General features: G+C 46.7%; 1 protein-coding gene across 9 annotated transcripts in view; it reads right to left on the bottom strand.

Annotated features, from left to right (window-relative positions):
- ASAP1 (ArfGAP with SH3 domain, ankyrin repeat and PH domain 1) overlaps positions 1-18797 on the bottom strand; it is a 348641-nt gene that overhangs the window by 254572 nt on the left and 75272 nt on the right. For 7 of the 9 annotated variants that reach the window (XM_045895867.3, XM_064587867.1, XM_064587866.1 and 4 more), the window contains one exon: positions 17687-17813. The exons of the other annotated variants lie outside the window; for them this stretch is intronic. In XM_045895867.3, coding sequence (XP_045751823.1) covers positions 17687-17813 — 127 coding nt within the window. The remainder of the gene's footprint in view (positions 1-17686; positions 17814-18797) is intronic. 9 annotated transcript variants of the gene reach the window in all.

The following is an 18797-nucleotide window of genomic DNA, read 5'->3' as shown; positions in this document are numbered from 1 at the left end:
CCTGACAATCGAACTCCCAGGGTAGGGGCAGGGAACAAAACAGCCAAGTACTAAGGGGCACTGATTCCCCCACCTGAGGACAGAGTGGGAAATGAATCCTCAAGTTCAAGGAGTTCTACGTAAGCTTAACAAATACAGAGTAACTCTACATCGGGAAGGCTTTTAAAGGAAAAATACGGTCTTTGTCAAGGAAAAAGCCAGAAGCACTCGAGTCACCTCACCAGGAGCCATTATTTAACCAGCACTCACCCTCTGTGAGCTTTTAAGCAAGTTACCTTCTCTGAGCTACTGTTTCTTCGCTGGTACCCCACAAAGTAAGATAACACACACACAAATTCTTTGTAAACTGTTAGGTGCTGTACACACGTAAGATGCTGGGAATCTGTTCAGCTGTTAAAGGACTGTGCTGTGGAAAAGATGTGGACAGATAATTTAGGTCTTTGTGAAGAGCAAGTTCTTAGAGCCAGCAAATTTACACGTGATCTTGAGTAGAGCCAGGGAGCCAGAGGAGACATAACTCCCAAGAATGGGAAGGGGGGAGGGGGGAGGGGCAGCCCTGGGAAGCGGAGCTATCTCAAGGCTCAGCGCGGGGCAATTCTCTCCCACTGGTAAACAGTGTTGTATTCGATTAATTTCTAGAACTTTAAAAATTGTTTTTCCTTCCTGACAAAACCTTCTCAGGTTCAAACACGAAACTAAATCAATTGCTCAAAACAAAACGCAACATGATGATCAGTAAGTGTTTAAATCAATAAAAGCACTAATTTAAAGAGACCTGTCTGGTTCTGTGCCCTGAAGTGGGTAGCGGCTACAACTTCAGGCTGACAAGAAATCTCAATGACTGGAAAAATGAGGTGGCTGAATACCATGATTTCTAAGGCTACTACTTCTGGCTCTAAAATGCCCAGATTACATGATTTCCCCTGAACTCCTCCTACAAGTCTTGAAATTCCTCCCAGCTCCCTTTCCTGGTCAGTCCTACAGATAATACTTCTCCCAGACTCTCCTATCCTCAATTCTTACAGACACAGAACTACGTTCACCTTGCCCTAGAATCTTCAAGGCCCTCCAACACACGTGTGTGTGTGGGTGTGCATTCATTCAAATGGGGTTCATTCTATTGATTCCCAGGGTCTGGAAATCCACAAATGGATAAAACAAAGTCCTGTCCTCAGCAGTAATTCCACAGGCTTGGAACCAACAACTCAACTCAGTGGGCTCTACATGAAGAAAAGGCCGGAGATGGGAGCGACCCCAAACAACGGACTGTTTTCCAATCATCACGTAGTGCTGGGGAAAGAAAAGAGTGGTTGCAAAGCAAAGGGGGAACTTTCTAGGAAATGAAAAGCCACCCCGTCTTCCCTGAGAGGCAGAAGACAGACTAACGGAGCAACTCAACCTACAAGAGAGTCAGGTGAGGTTAGGCCCTCAGGGAGAGACCACTACCGCTGCAGAAATAAACACAAATTAACTCACCCTGGGTAACAATTTATGCTGGGTGTAGAGCAAATCTCCCTCTCTCTCCCTTCATTCTATAATGTTTCCAGGGGAAAGGGCACAAGCAGATATTAAGTATGTGACAACTGCTATTTTTGGTATTCACACTCTTGTACTCAATGCATAAAATGTATATATATTTTTGAACAATGAACTTAAAATGTTTCCAATTTCAGGTCCACATTCCTTTGAACAAGCTGTGGGTCCAACAGGCCTGGTTTGAAAATGAGCTCTCCCACATACCACAGCTGGGGTCGGGGCATTCACAGATCTTATCTCAGCATCTCTTCTCTCCCTATAAAATGGAGAAACTCGTACAAGCTGTTTTAAGGATTAGAAATATTGGGCGCCTGGGTGGCTCAGTTGGTTAAGCGACTGCCTTCGGCTCAGGTCATGATCCTGGAGTCCCTGGATCGAGTCCCGCATCGGGCTCCCTGCTTGGCAGGGAGTCTGCTTCTCCCTCTGACCCTCCCCCCTCTCATGTGCTTGCTCTCTCATTCTCTCTCTCTCAAATAAATAAATAAAATCTTAAAAAAAAAAAAAAGGATTAGAAATATTTACCTACAGAATTTAGCACAGTACTAGGCTCCAAAGAGAAGCTTAATAAACTGTGGCTACTATAATATTATAATGGCTCCTGAATGCTTAACACAGCTCAATCACCACAATGGATGCTGAAACTTTCCAGAAGGCTTTACATAAAATACTAGGTTTGGTTTTTTTGGAAGGGGGCTGTTACGGAGTGGGTTTTTGTTTTGTTTGTTTTTGCTTTTGGAGTTTTTAAAAAACTGGTATTTAGTATAATTTAGTAATGCCACATGGTTGTGGGGGGGTTGCTAACAGATCAAGCTAAGTCACTAAGTCAAGTGATTTAGTGACATGATGTGTTAGGGCAGGAAGTGAAATTAACACTAAGCTCTCAACTGACAGCTCCAGAAGAAAGCACGCCCACCACCCACAGCATGCCTGGGTAGGCGCAGGGCACCAGGAAGGCCACCCTGCTCCCCAAAATGGATATATGATTCAAGTGTCACAATGTCAGGCTCCCGACCATTACTCAGCTTGCAAGAGTAAGCCTGGGCGAAGCGCCTACAGTTTCCAGCACCAGAAGTGGACTGACCAAGCAGCAGTGTGAGATCCTAGATAAGAAGTGCAAGCAGAGCAATCAGGAACTTGGCACCTCTCCGAGTCTCTGTTTCCACGATCTGTGTAACGGGGACCTGAGAATCCACCTCCTAAGGCAGAGGCAAAGATTAAATTATGCAGTGTCTTTAACTTGGCACTGTTTCTAATGGTTCACTGGTCTGACATATGTGGAGAGACAGCCGGCGACACTGTAAGGTGTGAGGGGATGCCCATGCTCAACACCTAAAACTACCTCCCAGTCGCCTCCCCACAATGCCTGAAAGCCCACCATTCTGTTGCTACAGGGTATCACGCACTGTTAGAAGTACATAAAGCTCTGGGAGGAGGGAGCTGCTATCGTGCCTTATCACATCAATGCCTTTAGGTGAATCATCAGTGACATTTTCTTCCAGGGGAGTTACCCAAAAGCAGATTTTGGTAAGGAAGATATATCATGGTGGGGTGGGGCAATCACAGTGGGGTGGGGAGGAGAATATCCTGGGACCCTAAGAGGAAGGAAGAAGTCTTAAAGGGGCAGGAGGATGAAGTAGGGTACCAAATGGGCAGGGATGGTACCAATCATGGAAAGACCCTGAGCCTCAGAAACACAAACTCCAGCTTCCCCACTGACTACACACCCGGGTCAAGTCACTCTCTCTCTCGACTCAATTTTCTCATCTGAAAAAGTGAAGTTAATACTGTTTACTTTCCCAATGCTCTGAGGATTTTATAAGATATCACATGTAAAGTACTTAGCAGGGAACCCAGCACATTCTACCAGAGTAGATCCTGATTTAAAGAAGTCCACTCTATGCTGAAATCCCTCTGAGAAAAATAATCCAGAAAGATGCTTCTTGGACTTGCCAGGGAAGCAGAGACCTGACACGTTCAGAGGCAATTTCAGACTTAAGAATGGGCCTCTCTGAAACCTCCGGAACTGAAAAAGCACCACCCCAGAAAGACGGTCATGACTGGACTCTCCAGGTTAGCCCAGGAAAACCTCCTTACAAACCTATAATGTACCAAAGTCACATGACAAAGTGATGGGGCTCCCTCGCAAAGGGCCATCTCAAGGAGAAATGAGAAATACAACTGGCTTCTAAAAATTCATGTCCTACTCTCAGAAAAGACAAGTTAAAGTTGCTTTTGGCACCTTCTCCTCCAGAGCCTCCTTCCCTCAGGCTGCTCCCAAAGCATGGACCCCAGAGCCCCCGCAGGCTCACCTCACTTCTGGAGGAGCGCCCTCCCCAAACATCCCCCTCCATACTTCTCAGCCAACCGTTAGGTAGGAAACAATCCAACTAACTCATAACCATGTATGAATGATGTGGCAGTATTTGGGTCTGCAAAAGATACTTATTAACCCAAAAAAGTTTCTCCACTGGAGAAAAGGTCCCCGGAGTTCATCAAGAAGAGTAAAACTGGGGAAGCAGCCAGGGAGAAAGCAGAGGAGCCTTCTGTGGCTAGGTAACAGCCTGGTTGGGAGCCGGACTCCATGTCTGGTCTTTTACTCGTGGCCCCTTTCCGCAGTGAGTGCTATTCGTGTGTTTCTGAACCCACAAACTTACTTCCCTGGGAAGCGGGAACTTCGGCAGAGAGGCTGTACGGGGCCAAGAAGTCACTACGAAGGGGCTGGCAGGCTGGTAAGGCGGAGCTGCCCACCTCCCCCGACACTGAGATGACCATGGCTCACAGCTGTCCACTCCGCTAAGCAGACAGCTTGAGAACAGCCACGCTCGCTATTTCTCTTCATTCGACTCACGATGACTTTAGCACATGACACAAAAGTGAGGGCAAGAGCACACCCAAAGCCCACGGTTTCCTTCGGAGAAACTTTTAGGTCAAGGCCTCACTCAAAGCTGTCCGTGTGTGGAGAAAAGCGCTTCCACAGACTGCGCAGGGCTAGAGGTGACACAGACCACCTTCCACAGGGGGTTGTGGCAACATGACAAGTGTTTCAGAAATTTATGAACAGACCTGGCTTTTGATCCGGTAATTCTACTTCTAGAACTCTATCAACACCTGTGCAGATAATGACAGATACAAATATCCACTGCTTTCTCTTCAACAGTGGGTCCTCCTTTGGGGCAACTGCTGAGCCAACTGTTTAAAACACACAAACTCCTCAGTGGGGGCAACTTGAGGGAAGGAGGGAAATACCCTTAGTACAATGACATGCCTTATAAAATGTTACTGAAGACTTTTTAATGATATGGGCAAATGCTCATGATGTGTTAAATGAAAATAAGCCAGATACAGTTATCTGGAAGAAGTAGCTGAAGTGATGGAAGTAGTTATCTCTGGCTGGTGGGATTATGGACTTTTAATTTCCTTTTTTATGCTTTCCCCTAGTTTTCTTTTTTTTTTTAAAGATTTTATTTATTTATTTATTTGACAGATAGATAGAGAGCACAAGTAGGCAGAGAGGCAGGCAGAGGGAGAGGGAGCAGCAGACTCCCCACTGAGCAGGGAGCCTGACGCAGGGCTCGATCCCAGGACCCTGGGATCATGACCTGAGCGGAAGGCAGCCGCTTAACCGCTGAGCCACCCAGGCGCCCCACCCCTAGTTTTCTACAAAGGGAATGCATTCCTTTTATTCTTTACTATGAAAAAGCTACGAGGAAGGAACAAAAGTATGTCAAGAATAGGCTGCAGCACATGCTAAATGACACCAGAGAGATGCAATCACCATTATCCAACTCTACAGGACAAACAACCCAGTTCTTCAACAAAACATTGCAAGAGGGGAAAAAGAAAGGGTACCCACAGATTAAAAGAAATGTTAAATATGCACCAGCCAATTTCCTATGGATTTCATTTAGCTCCTGATTTGACCAAACCATTTAAAGGGGGGGAAAATCTCTTAGAACACTGAATATGTAATGATCTTGAGAAAACTATCTTTTCTGCAGAAGTAATAATGGTAATGTGGTTCCTCCCTGCCCCTCCCCAAGTCCTTATCTTTTAGGATACTTAGAATGAAATAAAACATTATCTAGGATTGATTTTAAAAATCCGGGGTAAAGGTAAGGATGAAAACACTGACCAAGAGCAGATCACAGTGAAGCTGGCTGATAGCTATGTGGAGGCTCACACCAGCCTCTCTGCTTTTGCATAGGTGTAAAAGTTAAAAAACCAACAAACGAAAACAGAAACAAAGCAAAAATCCACTTGAAGGACTGAGCTATGAAGGAAAAAAAAAAAAAGAAAAAGGATCACAAAAGATCTACGTGTATGTACGTACCCAGAGGGGAATCTAATAATACGAACAGTAAAATCTAAGTTTTTTTTTATTCAAAAGGTATTCTTTCAGTTAGAAATTACTTGACAAAACATTTCTCACCATGTAAGCCCGTCTCTTTCAGAAAGAGGAGGCTGGTAACAGAGCTCAGTCTCAGCATGCTTTTTCAGTCCTGTGACCAATGACAAATCATTTTAACTTTCTGAGCCTCTGTTTTCTCGTCTCACAAATGAGGAAAAGGTGGGGCGCCTGGGTGGCTCAGTCGTTAAACGTCTGCCTTAGGCTCAGGTCATGATCCCAGGGTCCTGGGATCGAGCCCCGCATGGGGCTCCCTGCTCGGCGGGAAGCCTCTTTCTCCCTCTCCCACTCCCCCTGCTTGTGTTCCCTCTCTGGCTATCTCTCTGTCAAATAAAAAAAAAAAATCTTTAAAAAAAACAAAAAACAAAAAAACCAAAAACAAATGAGGAAAAGGTGCCTCTGTTGCCTAGCTAAAAGTGTTGTGCGCCTGAAATGAGACAACACATAAGTACATGGAAAGCGGTTCAGAGTACAAAAATGCTGGAGAGTAAACGCAGAGCACAATTGCTCATTAAATCATATGATTCACTACTTGCCACTCAAAGAAGAATGAGAGGTCAACTCTTTCTGAAAATACCAATTCTCTCATTAATCCCTCTGATACCACATCATGAATTGGCTGCCCCCGATTAGGGATGTACATTATCTAAATTTAAATGCCTCCCACTCAAAGGAAACAAATGAGGGGAAAATGCTTTCCTTTTCCACTGGCAGAAGCGTGTCTTGTTTGTGTGTGTATATGTGTATTTGTTTCCACTAAGAAAGTAAATGCTAGCCTGACTCGCTGCCATTCCCCTGCACTTTGCAGCTAAATCACCACCAAGTGAGGCTGCACGGTAGAGGGAAGGTGAGGGCTATGGAGCCCTACAGACTTAAGTCTGATTCCTGGCTCCAGCATGCACTAGCTGGGCAATGTGAAGGTGAGAAATAACGTATGTAAGGTACCCAGTACAGAGCTGCGAACTCAGAAAGTGAGAGCAATCACTGTTACTGAACTCACTGACCCCAAAAAGCCTGCAGGTTGCAGACACCAAAAGGACAGACCAAGAATCTGACTCAGCATCCAGGTCTGCCATAAATCTGTGGCACAACCTTTGGGAAATTTGGTAATGGAGGGTTTTTCCAATTGCTCTATGCAATCAGTAGCCACATAACTAAAGTACAGAGGTAGATAGCAGTATCTGGAAAAACTTTACCAGATCTGCCTCAACAATTATAAATCAAATAGCTTTCCTATAATCTTATTTTTGTCAAATTTCTGAGTGCCAACTAGGTAAAAAGAAAGGGAGGGGGATCCCTGGCCGCAAGGTACTTACAGTCTACTAAAAGTGAAGACATGTATGAACGTAGTACATAATTTAATTCATTAGCCAATCAACGACAAAATTATCCTAAAATCAGAGGGAAATATGCTATTTCCATGGCTATCCAGTTGGTATTTTACCCTATCAGGAAGTTCTTATTCAACTCTAACCTAAGTATCTCATGCTTCAGCTGAAGCCTATTTCCTGACTGTTCTATTTCATTAGTATTCCATTCAGAATATAAAGCATTTTTTCTCGAGAACAAGTTGGAGGTAGAGAGAGCCTGGTTTGGGCTGAATCCTTTCTAAGCCTAGCCTGTCATCTGTGAAATGGGGAAAACAGCACCCATCCCCACGGAGCTGCTGGAAGGACTGAGGGAGATGATATATGGAGGACATCCATCACAGCACCGAGCACAGGGTGAGTGCTTGCTTCATTTTAGTGTTCGCAGATCCTGAATTTGTTCAAACTCTTAAACACAAAATGAGGATGCCTTGGGATGGTGACGGCATTATTTTGACTTGGCACCATTTTATTTACTGGGAGGCAGTGCATTCACTTGCATTGCTTTGAAAAATATTACCATTATTCAAGCAGCACCTGCTGCTGGCCCAGCAATGAATGCTTATTTTGATTTGCACTTTGTGGAAATAAGGAGTATCTAATTTTATGTGAGTGCTATTAACATGAATAAACATTACAAAGAAAAGGAAATGGACTTCATAAAAAAATGATTAATGAAACATAAAGGAAGACTCCGTTTCAAAACAATGAAGTCCAGTCAGCTAGTGCTCGAATTTTATTTTGTGTGTAACTGGTCAGTGAAGAAGCCACTTACTGGAAGGAAAGCTGTCAGCCCTCATCAGACCTCCATTGCAGTTCTGTTATTTAACACTGGGAGCAGGCCAAGCAAACCAGAAAGTTTCCCAAACAGAGCCTAGCTGCTCTGCAGAGTCTTCCATCCATCCTGGGTATCTAGGGAGGATTATTTTTGAGCACCATGTCATCACCATGGATTTAAACGGCAATGGGGTGTTTCTTCTCTACCCACACCCTATGTGGAATGTTGGTCTTTCTTGACCACATCAGGAAAGCTACAACTAGGCAGCACAGTGCTCTGACCACAGCCCTTCAAAATGTCCCGAATGAATACACTGCAGAAGGGTCAAGAGGAGGTGAGATTTGCAGAGGGAATGGCAGAGAAGTAAACATCTTCCCAGTTTCGCTGGATGCCAGGCATGTAGCTGTCTTACTTTCCCCACTGGTTCTCTTGATAACCCTGTGAGGTGCTGTGGTCTCCATTTTGCTCTCACGCCAATGAAGGATGAAGACAGTGGGGCTAGAAGATCCAGATCCTAGTCCCAGTTTTGCAGTGTGATCTGGGTGTACAAAAAGGGAGCTTCCCTATCCTCTTAACTCTTCTCTGAGGATCACTATCATACCCAGTCCTTGACGAAGGCTCAGACTCACCCATCACGTAACCCCAGAAACCTAGCCAAAGCTGATTGGACTAGTGGTGGTATCCTGACCCAAGCTGGACCAGTCCAATCCTTCCAGATATGTGAATCAGCTACAGAGACTCAGCTAGCGGGGGTGGGCACTGGAGCGAGGGGGCAGGTAGGGCCTGGGCTGCCATCTTCCCAGAAAAGAATCTCCACATTTCCTACTATTCTTGCCCCTCATGTTCCAGGAAACAGCCCCATGAGTCCTTAAAGCAAGTCCTCATTATGCTTGAACTAGCTGTATTTTGTTTTGTTGGGGGGGGAGGTGAAATCTGTTACTTACAATGCAGAGCCTAACTTCATCATCCCTAGAAAAGAGGAGTTGAACCAGATGGTCTCTAAAGGCCTTTTCCAGCTCTGTGCAATTTATTTTATAATACAGTCATCAGGTCAGGTGCTATGCTGGGCATGGGGACATGGCTGTCCTTGCTCTCGCCCCTGAGCATAATGCTACAGAAATACAAGGTATCCAAGCTGTATTAATAACAAAAGGGCTTGGAAAAGCTTCTGTTCTCCATCCAAAGCACATGGGGCAGTTAAAGGGATGATCTAGATTGACTTAGCCAACTCTGCTTTCTTTAGCAGTTGGTACCAAAATGCAGTTGCTGGTGCATGAGGTCTGGTTTTGTTTTTCTAGCTTCTGGGAGGCTGAATTGGGTGCTGTCTTATCAGAGGGACATATATTCCAGTTCTCTGGGGAAAATTACACCATAGCCGCAGCATTAAAATTCAGTTCTTACGTAAGTGACCACAAACAGCACCATGACACAGGGCCGCTCTGCACGGGCTCTGGGCTGGAAGAACCTACTGCGACCTCTCAGATTCCGCTAAGACCAAGTGGGGTGAAGTGCCTCCAGATCTGACCAAACCCCTGCCTCACAAATAATTAGAACTCATCTTACTGACACTGAAAAGAAGCTAGGAGACACACTGAAATGTAAATCCAAGGATAAGTCGTTTTCACTTTAAGGTGCCTGCCTCCAAACCAAAATAGAATTCCTTGTGGTCTCGGAGCTTCAAGCTGTAATCAGGAAAGCATACAACACGGCTGCCACGCTCTGTCCCACTCAGAGCCAAGGCATAAATGCTTCCCCCCGCACCTCCCCACAAATGACCGGAATCAAATACCTGCATTTATTATGTAACAGAGAAAGTGGCTCCTTACCCCAAAGCCCCAGCAAAAATCAAATGGGACAGCACTGTCGTGGCTTTGACACACCAATGGAGGCAAAGGGGGCGGGGGGCGGGGCAGAAACAATCGGCAGGCGCAAAGGAAGCACACACAGTGGGGCTGCACCAGAGTACAGCCCATCAGGCTGGTCTGGGTCAGCGGAGGCAGCGCCGGTCAGCGGTTCCCTGACTCCAGAGGAGCCCCACCAAGAGCTGCGTACAGAGTAAAACTGAGCTGTCAGTCTGCTCCAGATGAAATTGGCTTTGACCATGCGCCCCAATGATGCAAGTGTTAGTGTTCCCCCAGTCCTCCCTCCAGTCCCATCTGCACTTCCACCATCCAGTTCCTCGAAGGCACACAGCGGGCTCCGTCATCTGACCTCTTCATCACCCACCGTCCTGAAAAGAGTCGACCAAGTCTTGTCCTCTCAGCTACACATTCAAGGGTCTACTCCAATAATAACGAACAGCAACAGCACGAGGATAGTAAGAATAATTATTTCTAGAGCACTTACCATGGCAGGCATTATCCTAAGAGGGAGGTATGATCCCCATGAGGGAACTGAGACACAGTAAGGTTCGGAAACTTGCCTGACAAAGACTCCAAGATAACAGGGCTGCAATTAACCCAGGTAAGGGAACCCAAGTGTTGCTACTGGCTCACAGGGGAGAGAACTCTGCCCATCTCCCTATCAAGGAATGCCTCTCACCTCTTTCCTCCCCACCCCACAAAAGGAAGGCTGACTCATCTGACTGGTCAGACGCTGACATTCATCAGGCCACATTTTACCAGTAATGAAGTCATGTGATTAGTGCCTCGAGTGTCCTATCTCCTTTAACACTCAAATCAATGCCATTTTTTTTTTATCAAATGAGGAAACAGAGGCTCAGATGCAAAGTGGTCTCTAGCCTATCACTTACTTATGCTTAACTACTACATGTGGGAATGGCTCAGGCCAATGTCTGGCTCTAGCCCCCAAATGACTAGGTTACATAAATGGAAACCACCTCTCTTGAGGCTCCCTTGACCTGCAGACATAAAGGCAAAATTCTGGGTAGTGTTTGAACATCCAGGACCACGATGCTTCTGATGAAAGCCTCCTAACTTAGCATCAAGGAAGGCTGCTGTGGCCTCACAGCGTACCTCCTGAGACCAAAATTTACACCGGCAGACTGGCTAGCAAGACCAGGTTCCTAAATTCAGGTTTACTCTCCTCTCCTCTGACCCGGAAGCAAGTTTTAGAGAGAAATCCACCACCGTGCACAAATAGCCTCCAAAGTCATTTTGGAAAGCACAGTGCAGAGAGCATGGGCTGGAAGTTGAGAGAGACCTGAATTCAAATCTCTGCCCAATTTTGTTCCCACCCTAGGCTTCAGTCTCCACAACAGGATGAAACTAGGTCTATGTGGGTCCTCATCTCTCCTGAGCTCTCTCCCATGGGGATACAAAACTCGAAGGTTCTTCTAGCAAACCAATCACAGGAATGAGATATTTGATTTTCCAACTACAGCAATCTCTAACAGGCAATCCGAGGACCTGATCAGCAGAAGATAATCAGTGCTACACCACTGAGCTGATATATTTTGACCAAAACCAAAGACAGTTGGCATGAGAGGTATGCCGAACCACGTTATTAAGGCATCTATTAATTTTTATGAAATACTGCAAGTGATTATTAGACTCCCATCACCACTTTCATGGGCCCCTCAGAGATCAGGCTCTTAGGCTGGGAAGCACCTGACTAGACTTTCTCCAAGCTCCATTAGACTCCGATGGCTAGTGATTCCCAGCACCCAGCACAAAGGCAGGGCTATGGACAACCAGGAGGCCAGAGGCAGATAGCCAGAGTCCTGCAGCAACCCCAACCAAGAGCAGTGGTTCTTTGGCCAGGGCTGTGGGCAGCTCGCAGGCAAAGACAGGCTGGTCAACAGTCCCAGACTAAGTATGCCAGGGGAGAGCGGGAAGCCATTGGGCCTTTTCCACTTCTGCTGAGCCCCGGGAGGACTGCTGGCAGCACCGTTTCTAACTACAAACAGCAGAAATTCCGAGAGCCATCTAACAAGAGGTCTTTGAAGAACAGAGAAAAGGAGCTGTCTTTGTCTTTCCCTTTCTTCTCTACCCCAAACTCTTTACCTCTGGCACTAGAAATCAAGTATGAATAAGAAAAATCAGTAGATATCATTTTTATGGGCCCTGAAAGAAAAAAACAAAATAAAACAAAAAACGAGCGGACAGGAAGCACAAAAGATGGTGAAATACAGAAGAAACAAAGGATTTTAGATCCAGAGATCCTGCGTTATGCTGGTCAAGTAATTTACCTCTCTGAGCCTTAATTTATTCACATGTAAAAGAATGATAAGGACGCTACCACAAAGGCATTTTATTAGATAGCACATATAGAAAATGTCTTTTAAACCCTAAATATGTATATAAAAGGCAAACAGCATTAGCTTGGAATACCCAGCTAACCGTTGGAGCCTGTTTTAGAAAAAACATGAGTTCTGGTACATAAAAGAAATTTCCTTCTCTCGTTGCTTCTGTAGGCAAATAAACATATTCTTCATTCACTGACCTTTGCTGCTTATGTCCAGAGAAAACTCACTCTCAATACCTCTGAACTGGATCAAAGGCTGGACCACAGAGCACGAATTCTGTGTAAGATAGCAGCATCAGGGGAGACTTACCTTCTGTTGTTTTATCTTCAAGAGGTTAGGGACAAAGAAAACATATTATTTTGACCTCAAACAATGCATAAAACTAACCCTGCTTTTATCGAAACTCTGATTTACTTTTATTTAAGACCATAACCAACTTTAGCATCTGCTACATAAACTAGCACTTGCTGCTTAGTTTATCGGCTTTCAAAATTTAAGAGAAGTAATGCGATTGCATTCTAGAACACTTGGAGCTGATGAATGAGATCAGACTTTAAGCCCTGGCCACAGAGGCCCTATGTATGAGATTCCACAGGTAACACTGGAGAACCTAAAAACATTTATCAAAGATTAATGACCTCTTGTCATCAGCATAGAAGATGATGCCCAAATGAACATGAGTAAAAATTAGAACTTACTTGGAGAGTGAAGAAACACATAAAGATGAAGTCTAACTAGCATGCACAGGGATGTTACAGAAATGGGATTCATGCCCAAATCTACTACTTACTATGTGTGTGCCCTTGGGCGAAAGATTCAACTGTGGGAAGATGGGTCAAACATAATAATAGGGCACATGTAAACATTAAATAATAGTAGGCACGGGGCTTGCACATTGTAGGAACACCAATAACTGGTAACTATAAGTTACTACGAAAGAGGAATGGATCTGCATTCCACACCTTCATTCGTTTCTTCATTCTTCAAACATTTCTATGGCCTCAGGAAGGACTAAGCACGTCATGTGTATATGTTAAAACAAGTGAACTTCTAATGCAAGACCCACACTTCAATGAGAGCTCCCTTGAGAAAAATTTTACACGGTGCACTTCTTACTGGCCGGGTTGATCACCTTAGTATCCTCAGGGCCTAACACACTGCTGGGCACTGGACAATTTGTATACTGATTGGATGGTAATTTGAGTGATTCACCTTGCATTATTGGGGTGAATGTCCTAATATCATTTCTCCCACCCGCAAACTGCCCCTTTCTACCCTTTTAAGAATGACAGCCCTATTTACCTCTTTCTCAAACACCGTCACTTCCTCCATAACACAATCTAGACAACAACTCCAATACCTCAGCTACACTTAGCAAAATGACTTGTACCTAGCAGGTGCTCCCCAAAAATGCTATGAGTGAATGCTATTCCTAGATTATGCCCAAATAAGTTCCCACACCTGAATCTGAAAAACCATATCCAAAGTCTCTGAAAGCACAGGAAAAAAAATAAGAAATGTATTTAAGTATTACTATTAAGAACTCCCTGGAATGTGAACACGAAGAAAAAATAAGCCACTTAGGAACTTAGGCATCTCTGTTTCATGAGATCAAAATCAGAAGGTACCATGAAAAGTGAAGCCTCTTACATTCTCTATAAAGCCACTGAAATACATCTTTGTAGACATTTAGAACATCTGTTTTATGTCTTAATTGCTTAAGGATTTCCTAACTCCACTGACTTACTAGCCATGCGACCTTGGGGACCAATCACTTCATCTCTCTAGGCCTCAATTTTTTTCTCTGTAAAATGGAGATAACTGTCCCTTCTCCATAAAGCTCACATGAGGCTTAAATGTGATCATGCGTGCCATGTGCCTACAACAGGCCTGGCACAGAGCAGTCGTTCAATAAATGGGCAAGGTATGCCTCCTCCATCATCACAAAAAGATAAAGTGCTGACCCAATATTAAATAACCAAGCACACCTTCATTTATCATGTTGACTCTCCCTTTCACCAAGTACAAAGTATTGACCAGTCTAAGCCTTTAAGTGGAAAGTCTCTCCTACAGTCTCCCTGCACAGAGGTCCTGGAATGCCTGCTTCCCTTCCTTTCTCAGCAAAACTCTGTCTTCTCCCAGTCTCCTAGTCATTTCCTCAGAATTTCCAAATGGTCACGAGTAAAATGGCACACGTCAGTGTGCTCTGCTGAATAAGCAAAACACTGCCTTTTTGCATGGAAAACACTCAGACATCAGGATGAAACCTGGACAGCTAATCCATTCCTGCCTCCCAAAGGCAGCCACTCATTATGTGCCAGCCTAACCGTAACTCCCACAGTCCTGTGGGACCCTCTGCCCCCAAAGGTGAAGCCCAGAAGCAAACTCTTTTGCCTCTTTTTCGACACATTTCTGACCCATTTCCTACAGTGCGCATCACAGAGAGATTTAAACAAAAGCACCAACATCTGCAAAGCAGTCTTTGCCAACGGGACATACCAAAAGGGGGAGTGTGGGTTAACTTAGGGTTCCAAGGTTGGAGAGCTACAGCTTTTTAGTTGAGACTTCTATAGGTTGATTAGGAACCCAAAGGCGGGGGGGGGGGGGGAGTTTGTAAGTAAACAGGAAGGCATTTAATAACTGGCACTAGAAAACGATTTTTTTTGTTTTTTTTTGTTTTTTAGAAAACGATTTTTTAAAAAGAATTCCAAGCTGCCCAAATGAATTCCTATTCCTGAGTTTCCAAATCACCAAAAAAGTACCCAAAAGTCCTATTCCTAAGGATAACCACAAAGCAACACAAACGGCCCTCTTAAAGTTTCCAAGTATCTCACTTGTGAAGCATATGCCAACAAGATTTTGTGGTTTGCCCCAAAACTTTTTCTTACATTTTGAGGGTAATAACCTTAAAGCCCCATATTTTTTTAAGAACTGAATTCTGATCCACTTAAGATATTTATAACAATGTGCCCCTTCCATATATGCAAACTTAGGGGGAAAAAATAAAAATTAAACTTGGTGGTTACCTATCAATAAGAAACGAACACGTATATTTCACATTTATGCAAGAGGCCATCATTCCTGAGTCCAACTTCATGGCCTATGATTCAAGAGTTAAAGATGCAGATTAGGGCAATGACTCCTTGACCAGTACTACACTGAAGTTCAGAAAAACACAAAATTATTGTGTCATTCTGACTGAAACATTTACTGTAATGTTTTTGAGAGCATAAATATTATCAACATACTCTAACATGACACTTTTGCACTGCTAGCCTGATTCTGATTCCTCCTCAAATTCTTAAGTGACCACATTTGTACTATGATTGGATCTATTTTTCAACCTAACCCTGCAGAATAGTATTCCTTATTTAAAAAAAAATATATATATATATCTGTTGCATTCACGTTTAAATTTAGTTACCTCAACCTAAGATTAAGAGCAGCTGCACATAATTAACATTAACCCTATCCTCTCCTGTTGCTGCAAAATATGGGCATAAAACCCTACAAACAGCATTATCAGCTACTACCCTTATCATACCCCACACAAACAGAATATAGTAACACTATCTAAATGGGCAGAAAGGGAAAGTTAAAATAACTGACAGCTCTATTAGCAGGCACTGAAGAACTTATCTAGAAGGAAAATAACCACTCAGTCTAATCAGTGTCACATCCTTCAGGAGGCATATACAATTCGTACACAAAAAGGGTGCAAAATGCTCCTTTATCAGCATGTTCCAATTTATCACTATTAAGTGAAGGACAGACCCATCGTAAGGTTGAATGCCTGGCAACTCCGAGTATTCCCAGACACTGAATGTCAGGCTAAAGCAACAGAATGACAGGTCACAAAGACAACCCCCCCGCCCTGCAAAAATCCATTTACCTCTGGCTTTCAAACAAACTTAGCTGATATTTCTCCAAATGAATTTCAAAATTCAGTTCAATAACCCAACATTAACTTCATAGAGAACTCTAGAAGCATCCTCAACTGCATAAAATGTTCAGACTAATTCACTGCACCAGGCGGGCAAGATAGGACCCAGCGTGAAAAGAAATTTCTCCCCTCCTAAAATTTAGGACCTTAGGCTTCAGAGTACCAATTCTGCCTGTAACCGGGCCTGAACAGTGAGGAGCAAAGCTTGTACCAAGAGCAGTTTCCCACAAAAGCCCAAGCTTCTCAGTATTACAGAGAGCTGGCTGTGGTGAGCTTATATCAGAAAGAGCTCCCCAAACCTCAAATAAACCAACCACAGGATAATCCACTCCAAGAAAACGATCTGCCTTCCTAAGTTCCCCCAATGCTGTCTTTTTCAGTTGAAATAGGCTTGGCTTGTTTGGAGGGGAGTGGTGCTTTACGGCACTTACAGATGGTGCAGAGTTCCAAGGCAAATGTCCTATTTTTATTGAGGTTCAGAGGCTTTTGCCTCTTGGGCTTGTGGGTTCCTCCTTACCTACCCACTCTGCCCTATCACTAATTCACTTAAATTGTAAAGGAAATCGCTCTGCCCTTGGCCCTGCCCAGGACACCCACAATGCCTCTCTGGAGGGTCTAGATAAGGGGAGCTGTTCTTCTGCAGTCTCAGGCCCCCCTTTCTCCCGTTCTGGCCAGCTCTTCCCAGCAGCCTCAGGTCTCCCGTCACAGCTTAGGAGTGCCCTGCGGGCAAGTCCTGCTGGCGCAGCAGCCTCAGCAGAACCAAACCCTCGGGTGCAGGGAGCCAGGTGGGGACCTGTCTGCACAGATCTCTCTTTCCACTCGGGGTTTAGGCACTGGAGACTGGATGCGGAAGAATCCTGGGGTGGAAGCAATCCCAGGCTGAGTCTCCTCTCATCCCTTCGGGGTTTTATCTGGGGGCCCTTGCCTACGCAACTAAGCCTGCCTGGCACAGCCAGGCTAGGAAGAGCGCCAGTCACTGACCATCTCCCAGTCCCTTGCTGGTGACCTTGGCCACGTTGCTTCGCCTCCCTCACCCTCTGGGGCCTGACACCACTTACTTTGCGGGTTACGGCCGGGTCAGAAGGATGTGGAAAGAGCCCAGCAGACTGTACTGCACCCACGAAGGGTCCAAGATAGGGAGAGGACTTCCCTCTTCTTTTTCCTAGCGGTGTCAGGAGCTCGCTCAATCCTCTCCCCACCTCCAGGCCCGGGGAGTCGGCGCCCTGGCAAATGGGGCAAGGGGCTGCACATCTTAAGTCCCCTCTTCACCTGGGAGCGGGAAGGGGGGGATCCCCAAGGGGGTGTGGCCGCCCCAGCCCCTGACATCCTTTTCCTCCCCGCTCAGAAATGCAGACCATTCAACTGCGAGGCAGAGGCTGCGAGCGAGGGCATCGAGGCGTCCCGGCGAACGGGCCGGGGTCCCCGGTGGGGCGCGCCGGCCCCGACCTACCTCCTCCAGCAGCGTGACGGTGTTCCTGCAGTTGTGCAGCCGCGTGGTGAAGCTGGACGTGGTGGGCGAGTTGTAGTCCTCGGTGGTCTCGGTGATGAACTCGGAGACGGAGATCTGGTCCGGCATCCTGCCGGGGGGGCGAGACACAAGCGGGGGCGGGGAGTGAGTCACGGCGCAGGCTCCCGGGGCCGCGGGCCGCCCGGTGGCTCATGAACGCCCCGCGCAGCCTGCCACCCGGCGCCCGGGCTGGCGCGGCTCCCGTCCCCGGCGGCGGCGGGAGAGAGCGCGGGCGGAGTGGGCGGCGGCAGCGGCGCTCGGCGCGGGGCCCTTCAAACTCCGAGCCGCGCGCGGGGCAGAGGGCTCTCGGGGACCCGCCTCCCTGTGCTCATGCCGGCGGCGGGGGAGGGGGCTCGGCGCTATGCGGCGGCTCGGGTCGGCCGGCACTGCCTCCTGAGAACGCTCTGACAGGCGGCGGCGAGGACACCGGCAGACTGAGCGCACACTCCCGCGGGCGAGCAGGCTGGCGGCGGGCAGGCGGCGCTCCCGCTACAGTCACGGGGACAAACAAGGAAGTGCTCTGCGCACGCGCCGGCGCCCGCCCCGCCCCGCCCCCGCCGCCGGCGCCCCGCCCCCGGCGCCCGCCCCCGCCCCGCCCCGCCGGCGCCCCGCCTCCCGGGCCGCGTTCCGACGGGGCGTCCGGGTGGGGGCCGCAAGGCTTGCGGGGCTCCGGAAGCTCGCGTCCCGGCGCCGCCCCCGGAGCGGTTACTTCAGCGAGCTCGTTACGCCTGCTTTCTGCGAGAAGAGGGACCAAAAAAGTTATGCGCGTTCTTTTTTAGTCCCGAGTGGGTGCAGGAAGCGAGGCCTGGAGAGCCGCCTCCTGCTGCGAGGGCCGCGGGCAGAGCGAAGGGGGCGCGGGCGCAGGGGCGGCCTGGCCCCCCTCCCCCTCCCTCCCCCCGCTTGCAGCCGCGCGCTCGCTTGGCTCCCGCCCTCGGCCCCGGTGCAGGGCGCTCACCGTCCTTGGAAGGTGCAGTTTGCTTAGGTTGCTAAAATGCTAAGACAAATGAAAGGATTTTTGCTTTTTTTTTTTTTTTTTTTACAATTTTCTAATCTT

This window comes from Mirounga angustirostris, unplaced genomic scaffold (assembly GCF_029215605.1).
Source record: "Mirounga angustirostris isolate CCGP_5_RB_7025 unplaced genomic scaffold, mMirAng1.0.hap1 SCAF_4, whole genome shotgun sequence".
Classification (NCBI taxonomy): Eukaryota; Metazoa; Chordata; class Mammalia; order Carnivora; family Phocidae; genus Mirounga; species Mirounga angustirostris.
This window is presented reverse-complemented; position numbering and strand designations above follow the sequence as displayed.